This window comes from Anarhichas minor, unplaced genomic scaffold, assembly GCF_050575085.1.
Source record: "Anarhichas minor isolate MPS153535 unplaced genomic scaffold, ASM5057508v1 ptg000024l, whole genome shotgun sequence".
NCBI classification, from domain to species: domain Eukaryota; kingdom Metazoa; phylum Chordata; class Actinopteri; order Perciformes; family Anarhichadidae; genus Anarhichas; species Anarhichas minor.
Genome location: NW_027466470.1, coordinates 15,125,089 through 15,141,502, shown reverse-complemented (window position 1 = coordinate 15,141,502; position 16,414 = coordinate 15,125,089). Strand labels below are relative to the sequence as shown.

Here is a 16,414-nt window from a genome sequence, read left to right as displayed (position 1 = left end):
CAAACACAGAGGAGGCTGTTTGTGCATGTTTGTGAGGAATACATAGAGGCGTGTGAGCGTGTGGGGAGCACATGCACAAGAGAAAAGTCTTTGTCAGGAAATGATGCTTGCCTGCATGTGATTTGCGGGTGTGGGTCAAGGCGGACATGACTTGTTCTTGTTCCGCCAATCTAATGGGGCCGCATAATCTTTTCCCAGAAGTCTGTGTGGTCTGTTGAGTCAGCCTGCAGTAAGTCTGCTGGTAGATCAGAGCAGGCGACACAGAGAGGTGGGGATCAGTTACACCCAGTGACAGGCACAGTTGGGACAGACGTGGGAATGTCCTCTAAGCAAACCACGGGCCAATTACAGCTGTAATCTATATAACTGCCACCTATTAAAGCTTGCACATAAAGCTGTAAACGCTATAGCCATATCGTATGTGTCTCTGTCTGTCTCTAGCACCAGAGAAAGAAGCTCTTCATTTCGTAATCTGTTTCACTTTCATGTAACCAAGTAGTCACATTGATTTGCAGTTGAGGAGAGGGAGCGAGGGTATCGGCTTCCCCTCACTTCCTATGAAGAAAGTATATTTAATTAGCTTTACATTAAAGTTATGAAGAACAATTTCAGTGGCTGTTCAAAAAACGGTTTGTCTCTACCTGAAGATGTGTCATGATTGGTGTGGTGATACTCAAACGTGATGGTCATTGTAATCATGCTATGTTTGAATACTATGTTTTCTTTTAATTATTTCTATTCTGGAGTTGATTTTGTTTTACAAATAACTAGCTTTGTAAATTATTGAAAATGTGTATTTTCTTTCTTTATTCTAACCATTTGGCAGTACCCCAGCAGCTCACCAGGTGGGAACTGATTTGAGTTGAGGTGAATTACATCCATGTTCAGCAAATTGTTGAAAAACGTGTTTAACTGGTCAAAAGTCAGTGCACCCTCAACTGCGACTAGTTGCAATGCTACAAGTGACGCACGAAACTGCCAAAACCCCCTGAATGATATTGTGACAGACTGAGATTATCAGGGAGGTTTAGTGATCTCAGTTTTCTTAATTTGGACGGTTTCAACAGTCAAGTTTTGTATGAGACTAGCATCAGAAAGATTTGCCTGTAAGCCATGAGAACCATATCTTACACAAGGATACAAGCTTAACATGACCTTATGATGTTCAAAGTATATTCGCCTGATGGCTCTCAAACTCAGGTGATGTCGATGGCTTTTCAGTACACAATATTGGCCACACGGGCGCAGTGTGGAAGCATATTTTGCTTCCGTCAGACCAGCAACCAAGTCTGAAGGTATTGTCCTTGTACTATCTTGAAATGTAGTCCAATTACAGTCATTTATAGTTTGTGATTTTCTTCCTGCATGAGGAAGTATCTTATCCCTTCACCATTATGATAATGTTTGGAGGCAGAACTCAGTGTTGGATCCGGTGGCTTTGTACAGAGAGTAGGAGGGTATATACATTACACCGTGCTGCAACATTTGATTTGCTAATGTCAGGATTTGTTTACACCGTCCCGCACTGATGAGAAGAAGAGAGCGAGAGTGTGTGTTTGAGTGTGTGTGTGTGAGAGAGAGAGAACGTAAGAGCAGTTTGTTGGCAAGAGCGAGTCACTTACACTGAATTAATTCAGCTCTTTACCATGATTGTTAGATAAATCGATACTTGTTCATTAGCCTGGAGTAGCATTGAAATGAACTTGCTTGGCTGTGTGTAGGCCTATAATGGGCTAATGATGAGCCAAACTAGATATTGTAGACATCGCCCAGCCCGAAGACGGAAATAGCAAATAGACGAGTAGAATTATAGCCCCGATGATGAGTATCAAACGCCTCCTGGGTACGAGGTAATCACAGTATGTGATTACTCTTAAGTGTATTCGCATGCTAAGCTAATCACTATGCCTAGTCATAGATCACTTTTTTCCCATCTCTGTTTGTCCCTCTTTAATCTCACTGCCATCCCTCTTGCTCGGTCTCTGTTCCTGCTCTCTCCTCAGCGTCGGCCCAGGTCACAGTGACCTAGAGAGCATACCAAGGCAGGACCAGACTTGGGCTGAGCCGTAGCCCGCAAGACAGAGTGCTTGTTGAGGTAGCCTTCAGCTGGGCCTGTTGCCGACCACAAACAACTTCTGAATTTAAACTTTTTGGCTTGACGCATCCAGGAAATGCAAATGTCACCTCGGTCAGCGGTGCACACCCAAAGCCAAATCTCCCTCTGGAAATTCAGCAGCAGTTTTTGTTTTTATATTAATTTGGCACTGAGCATGTTGGAAATCCCAATTCTAAAGAGAGCTCCAGCCTGCTATTAGCAATGTGCCACAACTCTCACACACGCCATGGTCTACTGGCCCAGAGGGCACTGGGGTCAGCTTTCATCTCCATAATCCCCCCCCCCCCCCCAACAAGCTGACAAGACACATCAAAACACAGAGACAAGAAAAACATTCAGACAATCCGCTTTGCTTCACCACATGGAGCTCTGGTCACTGTAAGAAAGGGGGAAATGTGCATGACACAAATGAAAGGAAATCTGAATGTCATGATTGTGCATGAAAGCTATAATCCCCTCAGGAGTGCTCAGTGAAAGAGATATGTATTGGTAGTTGATAGGCAAATTCAAAACAGGGGGGGGGGGGGGATATTGATTGGATACTTGACCTGACCATATATGTGTATTTGATAGCATTGAAAAAAGGATCCAGAAAGCAAACATACTGCATGAAGGCAGCGATTCATAAGTGCAGTAACACATTTTACTGGACTGTAGAGGACAGGCTTTCCCTGCGTAATAGCCGTGAGTAATGTGAGCCGTTATACCTTCAACCATATAGCTGTTACAGTGCAGCCACTCAATAAACCAGCCTGGTCTTGGTAAAATCACCCTGGGACCTCTTAAGAAGCGGCAAAGCAGTTGAGCCCAACACAGTGGTGTGTAATTCCAACCCAACCACACAGCCATAAACAGCCATATTTCACTGGTTCTGCAGCGCCACAAAGACAGATATACGGCCGGCTCAGCACAGGTGCCGCGCCTCAGGTGAAGTCCGAGACAAAAACTGTGAAGATTCATTAATGTAAACGTCCCGGACAGAAATGCTTCATCTCAGCTGAAATGACATAACCCCGCAGTTAGCGTAACCGGAGTTAGATGGAGCCTGTGGACTTGTTTGTGTTTGAGCATGAAGCCCCATCATTAAGAGTTAAGAGACATGCCTTCTGCACTTACTGCAATTACTCTAGGTGGTTGGTTCCCAACCTAGGGGGCCAGGACCCACAAATAAGTCGCAAGATGATAGGACGTGAGAGTAGAACAACAACGGCTACACAAAATTAGTTATAAGGGGTCAAAGGTCAAAAATGTTGGGAACCACTGCTCTATGTAACATACTGTAAGTTCGAGGCAATCATTGACATCAGCATTCACTTCTAGAGGAGGACAAGGGCGGATGAACCAAAGATGAATAATTATGTTGGCAAAACAATTTTAAAGAGTTTCATGTCATCTCATGATTAGTCATGCAGACACTTCCCAAACCCAGGGAGCAGCTAGTCAGTATGAAATCATCAAAACAGCTTCCAACCAAAACAAGAGAGATGAGATTTGCTGGGTTTCAGCAGCTGACTTAAGGTTTTGATCTTGTTTTGGAGTTGCCAACATCGCGGCTGTGCCTGTGCTGCTTTATATTTCCGACCCTCCCTGACTCTGCCTACATGTCTGACTCATCATCCAATGCAGAAGCTTGCCAGGCTTCAAAGAAGCATGACAGAGGGCCCACTCGGCTACCAGCCACGTCCACAGAATAAGAGGAACTGGGAGCTTCACAAAAGTTTTGACAAATAATTTGTCTCGTTGCCTGAAAATACAGTCAAAAGAAAAATTGACCAGCCTTTTTTTTTTTGGGGTGTTTTTTCTAGTAGTTGAACTTGAAATTACTTTTCTCAAAGTCGGCCTCGTTATCCACAGTGTCGCAGTGTTTCTCATCATCCGGTAGGTTGCTGTCTCAGCGGGACAATACCGGCCATAGAACTGTTTCTTTTCCAAATCCCCACGCTGTCAGCTGGCACGAACAAGAGGTGAGGTCAAAAGATAGGAGGAGGCAGACACAGAGAGGGGAAAACACAGAGTTGTTGTGAACAGAGCATGAGTAAAAATGAAGCCAAGTCTGCATGGCTCAGGTACTGCTGAGGCTTCCATGTGACTGCAGCTACTGGTGGCGCTCAGCGTGTTCATGCGGTTACCAGCTGGGTTACAAAAGACGGCAACGAGAACAAAGAGAGAGTGCGGTAGTGGGCACAGGAATCAAGGGGAAGAAGAGAGATGACTTGAACCGAAGACATGGCCTCTCGGTTGGAGTTTGAGAGACACAAAATAATAGGTGGAGGGGAGGGAAAGGAGAGAAATAGAGCATAGAAAGAAAAGCACACTGTTTAGAGCTTTGCCTGCCCTGCAGATGCCCTCTCGCGATCTGTTGCCGTTTCTCCTTGCACATTTTATGACTTGAGTATTTCCTCTCCAATAAAGTTGTCTTTAAAGCACAGCACGCTTCACCTCATACTGCAGTTTGGACATCGTCTATATAAGAACGGCCAAAGATCTTGCTGGTGCTTAATTTTGTATATAGCTCGATGTTTGAAATATTTATTTTCACTGTGTTTATCGTTGGGAACCTACGATAAACTCAGGCCTACCACAAGGGTTTCTGGTAAGTCTGAGTGCGCCGTGTGTGTGTGTGTGTGTGTGTGTGTGTGTGTGTGTGTGTGTGTGTGTTTTCACATTGCATTAAGGGGCGTACCGGCTTGCGAAACATTCAAACGTGTTTGCACATGTGCACATATGTCATGTTGATTAAACGTTCGCGAAGCGGCTTTTGACTAATTGCACGTTCACAAGCGCAGTGTTGGTACAGTGACTGCTAATGTCACACAGTGTGTGAGAACAGACTGGCCTTTCAGAACAAAACCTCCTGTTGAGAGTATTTCGACATGTCCAAGCCCCGCTCGTAAAGTTAGCTGGCTGCAGACATCTACTCAGCCTCTCCCTTGCTCTCACTACCGGAGTCACTCGTGACTTCGGGTCCTCTCGTTCCAGGAAGAGAACGTTGTAATGCTATATTTTACAATTTGATGAGCGAAGCGTTATGGTGAGAGTGTTTTCATCTCACGTAGACTTATGAAATCCAATCAGCAACAGACATAAAGATATGGAATCTACCACTGTGGATATGTGACATGAGTATTAGCTTAAATAAAGATATTAGTACGTTTCAGCAAGTACATATTATTGCTACTTTATTGCTGAAGTGTTTTAAGTGAAAGAGCTGCAGAGCGAGAATCTGAACCCTTTTAGTTGCAAGTGTAATGATGGTGTTGTGTTAATTGCCACTTTGCTAGATCAGACATCAAAAGTGTAATGGTGACACTGCTTGAATGTGAAATCATCTTTGTGAGTAGCAGCAAAAAAGAAATGTCACGAAAGATGTCACAAAGAGAACCAAAGCCTTGAAGATAAAAAGCTACAGCTGGCATGCCCCAATATGTATTAATAATCCCAGGACTCAACACATGTTCAATCTTGTATATCCACAACAGGCGGGAGGTTGGGGAGAGGCTTTATTAATCATGATGAACCAACAATTTGCTGTTTACCCTGACAAGCAGCCCCACCAGCTCTAATCCAATGCCCTCCGCAGCTGGAATGGCACCACCCGCCGCCACAAAAATACACACACTCACTCAGATGAAAGCAATCTCATCTCCTCTTCATCATGACTCATTGACACGTGTGCTCTCCTCAGTTTGCTGTGATTCAGCCTGGTGTTTGTTCTAGAGGAATCGTTTATCTAAATCAATTTACATGTGGATGTGTGACCTCCAAAGATGTCTCCGGTCTTATGTTTAGGATATGCAGAACACACTTTAGTCCAATTAGTCAAACAAATATAAATCATTCAGTACTGCACTGAATGAATTGAAGATGACGTTGTTAAGAAGTAAGGCTTGTATTGTCAGTCAGTAGTAGTTCAGTTACATGGCACAGAAGGCCTTTTTTTGTATTAAAAATCATGCTTTTTAATTGTAATGCCACCTTGAGGACAGATCCCCTACGACCTGTACAGTGCAGTCTTTACTGTACATTCTGCCAATGGGAAATAATTTAAGTGTCTGCAAGATTTATTTGAATTGCTTCAGAGATGATTCTCAATAATTGCTCAGTATATGTCTATATTACTCAATGATATTATCCGACCGATACACCGCACCGGGCGGTCGATAAGGAATCTAACAAACTTGAGGATTTCATGAAATGTGCTGCTTTTTTTGAGCTGGTGCGAGATGAGTATTGATTCTAATTACAGAAGCAAAGATCCAGATAAACAGTGCATTTGAAATTCCTGGCACAAAATGTCAAGCCCCCGAGCACGCCATGTAACCTTGGTGAGCTTTTTAATCCAGATGCAAATTTTGAAAGCGCATCAAAAATATCAACAGAACTGCCTTTAATCATCTCAGAGATGATGTACAACCAGTTCTCTTCCCTGCCAGATACGAGTGCATAATCTCATTAACCATTGGGATCCTGGCAAAGATCTCTGCTGACAGCTTGTGGTATGAATGCAATTAAGCAATTAGATATTATACAAACCAACAGGCCTACCTGCTGTTTGTTTATGATTATTGTCTCCAGTGATCATGGTGCTGTATGTTAAACTAAAATAAAAACTAATTTACACTGAAAAGGTTCAGCTGGATGAGAAAGATTTAGTCGAGTGTTTGGTGTTTGTTGTGCTACGTTTGTTTCAAAGGGAAATGTGAAAAAGCCATAAGAGCGCGGAGAGAGCTGTAATGAGTTGGCAAGATGAGACCTTACCTGAGAGAAAACAGAGAGAAGAAAACATCTAGCTAATTGAATCCCTGGTGAGTGGGCTCGTTAAACCTTCCAGTTAGAACTGAGCACCGATGAAAGACAACCAGAATCTTCTTAACCCAAGGCCAATCTACTAGACGCCCCCTCACTCTGGCTACGACCAACCTTCTCTATACCTATAATCACACGTAATAAACATTCTTGAAATGTTATATCCTCGCTTTGTTTACACCATATACACCGGAAGGTCCAGGCACATGAATGCACTCAAAATACATTTTATTCTTTTGTTATCTCCCTGTATACCTTGAAAGATGAATATTGCATTCTTTGCTTCTCTGCCTCACAGCCCACGAGCATTCCTGCAGGCCTTTCAAAGATTACAACAGTTCAGTTTGGGGTCAGCGTCGGGGAGTGGAGGTCGGCCGCCGGTCTGCGCTCCAGGCGGAGAGAAAGACGAGAACAGACAAAAGCTGCCTTTAGGACAGTGCATCAATTGGCCATTCACAGGGGAATGAGTCAATTCCATAGAAAGGAGTCAGAGAGCCATGAGTCAGACGCCATGCATGTGTAGGTAGTGGGTTTGAATGTTTGTTGAGGTTGAACATTTGAGACCGCCAGAGGAGAGTACGGACTGTTGATCGCAGAAAGCTGTTATTCACAGAGACATCATTCAGCTGCCGCAGTCTTTTTTTTTTTTCTTCTTACACCGTCTTCTAGCTCTATGTTCACAGTCACACTTTAATTCATTTGGACATTTGGAGACTATAGTGGGAACTATTTTGAAACAGAACGTTATTGCCATTGGCTGGAATCTTATCATAGCATCAGATGTCTGCTCCAGATACGTCCCAGACATTAGCGGCATTGATTGTCTGTCTATCAAGGTAATCTGCTGCGGGATGTCCTGCCGTGTCAGTCGTCCCGTCCCCTACATGGTATCAAACATAGCCTGCAGTGAAACGTTCCAGGCCTACTAACACGCTGCCAAGCTCTCCCTGACACTTCCCTTTCATTAGCATCCCATCTGATGAGCTCATTTCCACGCCAACACTGTTATCCCGAGCCAAGCCTGGAGACAGACACGCATATGCTGCCTAACACACACAGGCCCCCACATTTCCACCCACTGCTCGGGGAGCTGTTTGATTCGTCAGTTTATCATTTTTGTCAGTGAGGGGGAAGTTGAAAGTCCGAAAGCTATCGATTGTTCCCATCTTGACAAGAGAAGATTCAGAGACTCGGGCAATTAAGAGCTTCAATTGTCGTCAAAGCAGACAGCGGTTTGTGTGTGTGTGTTTGTGTGTGCGTGTGTGTGTTAGGCTCGAGGAAGGGTTAAGGGGGGTATCCACTTTGCAAATACACTAAAGAGAAAGAAGCAATTTGAAGGAGGAAGAGGAAATCAACAAGAAGGGGATGTAAAGTTATGTGCACCAGCAGAGGGTTAAGAGAGACATTTTTGCATTTTTATGGGCCCGATCGGTAAAGTGCCATTTCAGCAAAGTGGAGGGAGCACAGACCTCATTGAGACATTGCTTAGATCACAGGCCAAGAGATTGTCAAGTTCAGCACTTTTATGATTACCTCCGCTCATATTCACAATGCTTATGCATAAGTGTGCGCATGCACAACCACATACTAATACACGCACATGCCCGTAAAGACGTCCACATATACACAGTCGCTTACACCGTCCATAATCACTTCATCAGCCTTCTACTGCCTGTGGAAGAATCAATCAATATTCATCTTGTGGAAGATTAGCATCAACATATAATTCTGTTATTAATATAGATAATAGTATAATGACGATGGGGGGGAAATAAACTCTGTGTGTAAAAGGCAAAGCTTTGAAAGTCTGTGTATCTGACCCTCACATACATATGGCGCTTTAGGGCTTCATGTGGTAACCAAAAAGATAAGATCATCATTATCTGATACAAATGGCTTACACCTTCGCAGGTTGTTGGTGTTTAACCTCAGGGAGTCTCAATGTTTGGATGAGACTGGATTAGGAGGAGGATGAGAGAATGTGTGTGTTTCTATAGCAGTATTAGTGTAAAAAACAGTTAAAAGAAGTTTTAACTTGTGTGTGTGTGTGTGTGTGTGTGTTATTTCTATAAACACAAAGCTGGATCTGACTGTACCGTTTCTTCAAATATCAATTCAAAACAATAAACAGCAATGTAATCCATTCCATGGTTGAAACCATTTTACCGGAAAAACTATAAAACCTAAAATCAATTCATTCCGGAGCCTGAACCGCGCTTTGATGTGTGATGATACTTTTATATTTCAGCCAAAAACAACTTTTGTGTCCATTGTACTAAATTAAAAGTCTCCCCCTCTACGTCGGATCAGCTGCTGGAAGTGTTAGCCTCGCTGACATCAGCTCAACAACAGCTCTGACAAAATCAACAGCTATAATCCCCGCCGAGCTGCAGGCCCACGGAGCATGCCACGGATTAAAGGGGTCCAGATCACCATGTGTCTCAATTTCATTTTTACTGGGCCGTGCTCAGTCATATTTTTATTTGAAATGTTTTCAATCACACAACAACATAAAAGCTGCATCAAAGGTCTTTTGACCACATTTGATGTGAAAATTATTGCATAATGGAGCTTTTAATGTTTTCCGTGCAACATGTTCTCTGTTTCGCATTTGACAAATGAGGCCCTAATGGTTTTGAGTTTATGTTGTGGAAATGCCGCGGTACATTTGGCAAGTTTCTAAATGCAGACATTTGACTTCATGATAAACTAAACTGCAAACCAAACAGAAACATTTGGTTTTAGTTTAGTTTATTTGACAGGAAATCTCATCTTATTTGTCAAGCATAACTCAGGCAAAGTCCAAGCCATATTACCTCCGCCAAGGAGGTTATGTTTTTGGTTCGGTTTGTTGGTGTGTTTGTCTGTTTGTCAGCAGGATTAAGGAAAAATTACTGGCCCGATTTCCATGAGCCAAAGAAGAACCCACTACATTTTGGAGCCGATTGACCTTGGCGGAGGTCTGCACTCCTGGCATGGCCCTGTAGTTTCCACTGTGGTCCTCGATATAGAATAATTACACTTTGTTACAACAATAAAGAATCCCACAATACCAAAAACATACACTACTGCATGTTAACAAGTGAACTAAAGCAAAAAAACATCAGAACACGGCTGGTGTTTTGTCAAGAAACCACTTCTTGTCAGTCTTACGACAACTAACTGGATATCTGCCTCGATTTGACACCCAGTTTTGTCTATAAATATGTGACTCCCTCCTCTCTTTTCCTCACAGCTATACTGGCAGAGTTGTAGGAAATGGTCTACACGCCCAGAGGCAAAACCCAGAGGTCAAAGTTCGCAGCCCAAACCCTACACTGGCTGAGGTCAAGGAGAGGTTGGAGCTCTTCAACCAGGTAGGATGGCCATTGCACAGCATGAAGACATATCTCATCAATACATTTAAATATGATGCATGTACTTTTGTACACATATGTATATTCATGTAAAGAATACAGGCTTCTGAAGTCATCCATGTCATACATAATCTGATACATCACCTAATGCCAAGGGGGCTTGCTACAATTACTGTATATGTCAGCAAGGACAACAAGAGTCAGTCAGATTAATAAAACGTCAAGAGTCTTTATTTGTATGAGAACAATTGTTTCCAGTATTAAAACTGACACCAGGTCAAAAATGATTAGTCAACCAAAGTATTATGTAGTCAAAAGCGCTGAAGTCTTAAATGATGGGGCCTTTGTCTAATTAGTATGCCTCGAACAATATAACTTACTGACAGAAGTGCTGAAATGACATTGCCATTTTTCTTAAATCCAAAGACTTTGAGCGCAGAGGAAGATATCAAAGATAAATGAAAAGGATAAAGGGTGAAAGGGAATCGGTGCCAAAACAAAAAAAAGAAGTGATTTACTGTGGAAAGAAAAAAAAGAAAAAGAAAGATGTGAGGCGGGAGCAAAAGGTCAGGAATGAGTGACAGATAGGCAGAGATGACACAAGCAGCTTCAAAGTGACACTGTTTGTCATGTAGATGGGGTTTAGGGCTGAAAAGGAGCAGGAAGAAAAGGGCCATTTCACACAGTCCCTAGAGGCCATTAGAGGAGACAAACGGACCAGGATTCGGTTCCCCTCTGCCTGTCTGCCCCTTTTGTTGCCCCAAAAATTGTCCACAGATAGTACACTGGGCATCTCTTTATCCTTCTTTCTTTCCCCTGTATTTCCCCTTAATGTACCTATTTAATTGCCAAAGTGTTTAATACAACCAGAAAACTTCATTGCCACTTTTCTGTTTTGCTAATCTTCCACCTTACGTCATGATAATTCTTTATCGTTACTTCCTCCTTCCATCTTTACTCTCACACCCATTCATTTACTTTCCATCTCCGTTCACGTGTGTCTCGTATCTCACGTATATATCTCCCAGCCAGCCTGTCCACCTGTCTGCCACTGACAGCTCAAGATCATTTCTGTCCGACCACAACACCCCATTGTGCGCGCGGTGGCTGTCAGGTGCCCTGTTGTCATGGCAACTATGCAGAGTCGAGCGGGTGTCCCGTTGACATTTAGTGGGTTGAAAGGCCTACCTTGATTCTAGACCAGGCACCAGAGCTTGGCTGAGCTTTGTGTTTGTGCCAGATAAGAGTGAAGGATCACAGAGTGTTTAACTGCATAATGTGGCAGGCTTTCCAAGGTACATCCAGAACAGTTAAACCAAGCGCGGGGATATATTTAGCCGTGTGTGTGTGCGCACATCGACATGCAAACACTTTCTTTGCAAGAAGTTTGCTTAAAGTTTCTCTTCATAGATATTCAGAGCATCAATATAGCATCAAAAAACTATTTATAATGGAAAGATATATTAGAGTAATGTGGAGAGGATGAAGTCACTCCCCATTTCGGCCACCTCGCGTGCCTCGTAGTGCATGTTAGTGCACGTGAACGTGCCCCACTGACCGACCCTCTGGTTTCCCCTCACATTACCACTGTTAGTGCTGTTAGCCCTGTTAGCTGCAAGCCACCGGCTCAGCCATTGCCACATTAAGAGCGGTGTGGAGGCAACAGATATGCTCGGTATGTTGTATTGAGCACCTTTTAAAATCTAGTTCATTTCTACTGGAACTCACCTGTGACTACTACTAATCCTGTCCAACATGAGTCACATCGATCAAAGTGGTTTTGTTCAGGTATTAGATCCTCCGCCAACACCTGTGATGGGCTAATACCATTCTGTCTCAAAAAAGCCTGCGTCAGGTTTAACTGCTTCTTCTTTAAACCAGTTTTTAACTGACCAGTTGTGAAAATCGAAATGTCATTATCTCTCTCTATCTCTGTCTCTCTTTCCCTCCTGGCCTTTAGTCAGATATTCAGTTCGATAATTGTTATTTTAACATTATTGAAGTGGGTGGAAATCACAATCCTGTTAAAAATGCCTTAATACAAGCCGCATGGCAAATATCAGCACAATGATGTCACCTGTCTTGTGGTCTACTTTTTTTTCGAGCAAACAAGGTCATCACTTGTCCCCGGCTCTCTTTATCCTCGCTACAGAGCCCTCAACAGATGTTTGGAGACAGGACCGTTATATAAGACTCTTCCAGGTGGGCGAGTCAGTTCACAAAAGAAGTTCCTACTCAGATTGATTTTGGCAAGCCCATCTGGTTCCCTCTCCGAAATGCAAACTTTATTGGACGCCCTTGGTGCTTTTTAGGCTGTAAAGTTAATTGCAGTTCAATCAAGAGGGAGCAGTTTACGGATATAAAGCATTGTTGATCCATACAGTTTACGTTTGTCTGTGCAGACTCCATAGCTTGGCACTGACTTAGCTCAGTGATTGTGGACATAATGTGTTGGTTATGTTAAGCAATACAATATTGACAAGTGGATGACAATTACTAATTAGCAATCACTGTGTGGATCCAGTGTGGATTAATGAGAGTAGCAGTTTTTGGCTTAGTGGACCAGAAAAGACCCCTCCTTGTTGCAATGCTGCACATCCATTCCCTCTGATTCTTGAGAAGTGCAGTGCACACAGTAGGTAGATGAAGGGGGACTGGGAGTATGGAGCAATACCAGTAAATATACAAAGCTAGGCTCTGCCTATTTCGAACGCTTGAAATCTTAGCGGCCGTTGAGGTAGTGGTAAAGTGCTTGGCATTAATCAGCAAAACCTTCAAGCCCTTGCTGATACGTAATGGCGAGTTGGTAGAAAGAGCCGGTAAAGTGTTACTGATTACATCTTAAAATAAATGTATTACTTTGAACATCTGATCTGTTGTTATTAAACTGCAAGACTATTTCAAAGTCGGGCAACCCGCCACTGAGTCTAAAAAAACCTGACCTTGGCTGCAAGAAAAAGCTTAACAGGAAGGAACCTTGTTATCGAGATGTTTCCCATGGACTAATCACACTGATGTCTCAACGGTTGTTCATTTTGGTTGTCTGTGTGTGTTGCTGTACTTTTATTCTTGCGAAAATCACTTTGAGTTGCAGACGTTCACGTCGAGGACATTTTTGAGAAGTTAGTCCTTTGAAGTCGTGAAGACTAATACAAATGGATCTATTTGAGGTTAAGTTTTGAATTTTGTGTCAGTGTTAGAAGTACTATTATGTGTCTCTGGATGTTTGTTCTTTCATCCTTGGAGCTAGTTTGGATTGTTGTTTTCGCTTAAAGTAATACACACACTGGATTCATTGAATTTACTTTTTACTTTTTTACTTTAAAGCTATTGCAGGTATTTCAATGAATCCCTAATCTGAGTTTTTTTCCCAACTTTGAATAACCTCCATTTCCGGGATTAGTGAGGTTAAGACGGGTATATTTTTACCTAGTGGAGAGTAGTTAGACCCAGAGCACTGTGGCACTAAGAGGATTGGGAAACTGCTGCTGATGTATCACAAACCCCTCATCTGCCCATGGCATGGGTGTCTTAAATCTGAATGCTTAAAGCACTCAGAGCTGCAAATGTGTGTGTGTTATATGCACTATAACGTTTGATTCACAGACATCCACAGCATGTGGTAGGCAGGTTTTTCAAAGTGGAAGAAGAAAGAGGAATCCTACACAGTTGCACTTTTGGATCAACACATCACCATGTAGAATCCAATATATAAAAGCTGGTATTAGTACACAAAAAAGCACACAGGACAAGCCTAATCTCTTGACCTCCTATAAAACGGTCCATTAAGTGAGTAGGAGCAAGTTATGTTCCTCCCCTGTGTATCTCCTCTGACTATCCTCTTTCTCGCTCTCTTTCGCGCTGCCTGTAAATATTGCTAATGTGGACAATAAATGTTTCAGAGTGGATTTTTGATTCCCGGCCATCCGTCCAGCTGTTTTTGGGTGGGGATTTTTTTCACAATGGTCTATCTGTTTCCATGCGAGTACTGAGGCCAGATCATTTGTCAGTTTGTCAATTTGCAAGTTGGTGGCAACACGCAGAACCTGGACACTCATTCTCACGCTTTATTTTTCGTCTCAATTTTTCTGTCGGACACGCACACACGCACACACGCGCAGACAGCATCATGAGAAATGGTGAAAGCTGTGGTGGACGGAGAGTCGGAAAAGACTCGAGCATAAAAATCCACCAGAGCGAGGCCAGTTGTATGTGTGATTGATGAGATCGATTGCGGCTTTGCTGTCTGGTTTGGCCAGTGGCCCGGCCAGGTTCCACATCAGAGACGCCTTACTCGTGTTTAACACACACTCAGCACATCCCCTCTGCGGATCCAGTCGATCCTCGGATCCATCAGCTACTGCAGCGACTCAGAATGAGTTAGTGAGTACGGTTTGTGCATGCTCTTTAGAAGACCACAACCAAAATACATGTTTTATGTTCCCTCCTGAAAAGTATGAGAAACCAAAAAGTTGGCTTTGTGACTTCTGCATGCCTTCACAGAATGTGTCTCTTTTATGTTTTTAGCAATGCCTGCAGCAGTCACAAAGTGTTTGAGCTTTAGAGAGTTAGTGGAGTCCAGGGATGAAGAAAGAGCTCGGGCTGAGCTGGCAGCCCGTCACAGGGAGGGGACAGATTCTTTCCACTTGAAGAAGATGGTGGAGCTGGCCTTCACAGGAGCTCTGCTGCTCTTTGCTGCTGCTGTGGCAACGATACAGCAACAAGTCTCACCGCCCAGGGCTCTCTGTTAGCTTGGCAACCAGACTTCGTGAACCCAGACTCTTAACTTCAGCATAACATTACCGTCATAATTAGATGCTAAGCTCATAAAAATACAGTGAACGGCGACTGTTTTTCCACATTGGGTCATATTTACTCTCCCAATGGGTGTCAGTTCCATGCAGACAGTGATTCTTGTCGTGGACCCATCGCTATTACTGGCACAAAATTATGGAAATCCCCACTTTTCAATGTGATACGATGTGCATTTGTTAAAGTTTTCAGTTAGAGTACAGCGTACTCCGTACATCGGCACGGAGTTCCTGAAATTAATTACCTTTTATTCTAAAACTCCCAGTTTGATTCAATTCAATTTCAGTTGAATTCTTGAACAACCTTTACCATACCAATACTGTATAAACATGAAAGCACTTCTCAGAAGTTATATTTCTTTTTACACAACTACCGTAAGCGTCTGTCATATACATTCTTTAACTTTTTTTGTGTATGTTGAAATAACTAAATTTCCACAAAGCAAACATTTTACTCACTGTGACTTCTTAACCGTACCCTTTATAACAAGTAAATGTACTGTATGTATCACAGTGAATCTGAAAACACTTTTTTTTTTCGTCCAGTTTTTGATGGATGGACGGATTGACAGACATGGATTGATGGATGGATAGACGGATAGATGAATGGATGGACGGACGGATGGATGGATGGATGGATAGACGGATGGATGGATTGATGAATGGGTGGATGGATGGATGGATGGATGGATGGATGGATGGATGGATGGATGGACGGATTGACAAACAAATGGATGGATGGATAAAGGGATGGATAGATGGACAGACAAACGGATGGATAAAGGGATGGATAGATGGACAGACAAACGGATGGATGGATGAAGGGATGGATAGACAGATAGATGAATGGATGGATGGACGGACGGATAGATGGATGGATAGATGGATGGATAGACGGATAGATGAATGGATGGATGGATGGACTGATGGATGGATAGACGGATAGATGAATGGATGGATGGATGGACTGATGGATGGACGGATGGATCAATCTTTTTGTGCTGCTGCCTTAGAAGGACTTCTGTAGCCCAGCTGGAAGTCTGAAAGGCTTTTGCTTCCTAGCAACACAGCGGCAGCAGTCTTCACTATCTGTTTACCCTCACATCTCACACAACACAGTCTTTAGCAGCTAGGTAGCTGTTGGAACATGCTCTGAGAAAACTGCTGATGTCACTCAAACTGTCAAACAATTTAAACAACATATCTGTCATTTGCCCGACAAAAGCCAAAGTTTATTCACACGTAGCCTACATACATAACACAAACACTATCTGCCTGAGTCGGTCCCTGACAGGAGCAGGGCGTGACAGCCCAACGCCACAGTG

General features: G+C 43.1%; 1 protein-coding gene across 1 annotated transcript in view; it reads left to right on the top strand.

Annotated features, from left to right (window-relative positions):
* Positions 1–16,414, top strand: part of LOC142956817 (glypican-5-like) — an 87,674-nt gene that overhangs the window by 48,080 nt on the left and 23,180 nt on the right. Inside the window, exon 7 of the mRNA XM_076098564.1 lies at positions 10,158–10,278. Within this exon, the coding sequence (XP_075954679.1) occupies positions 10,158–10,278 (121 nt within the window). The remainder of the gene's footprint in view (positions 1–10,157; positions 10,279–16,414) is intronic.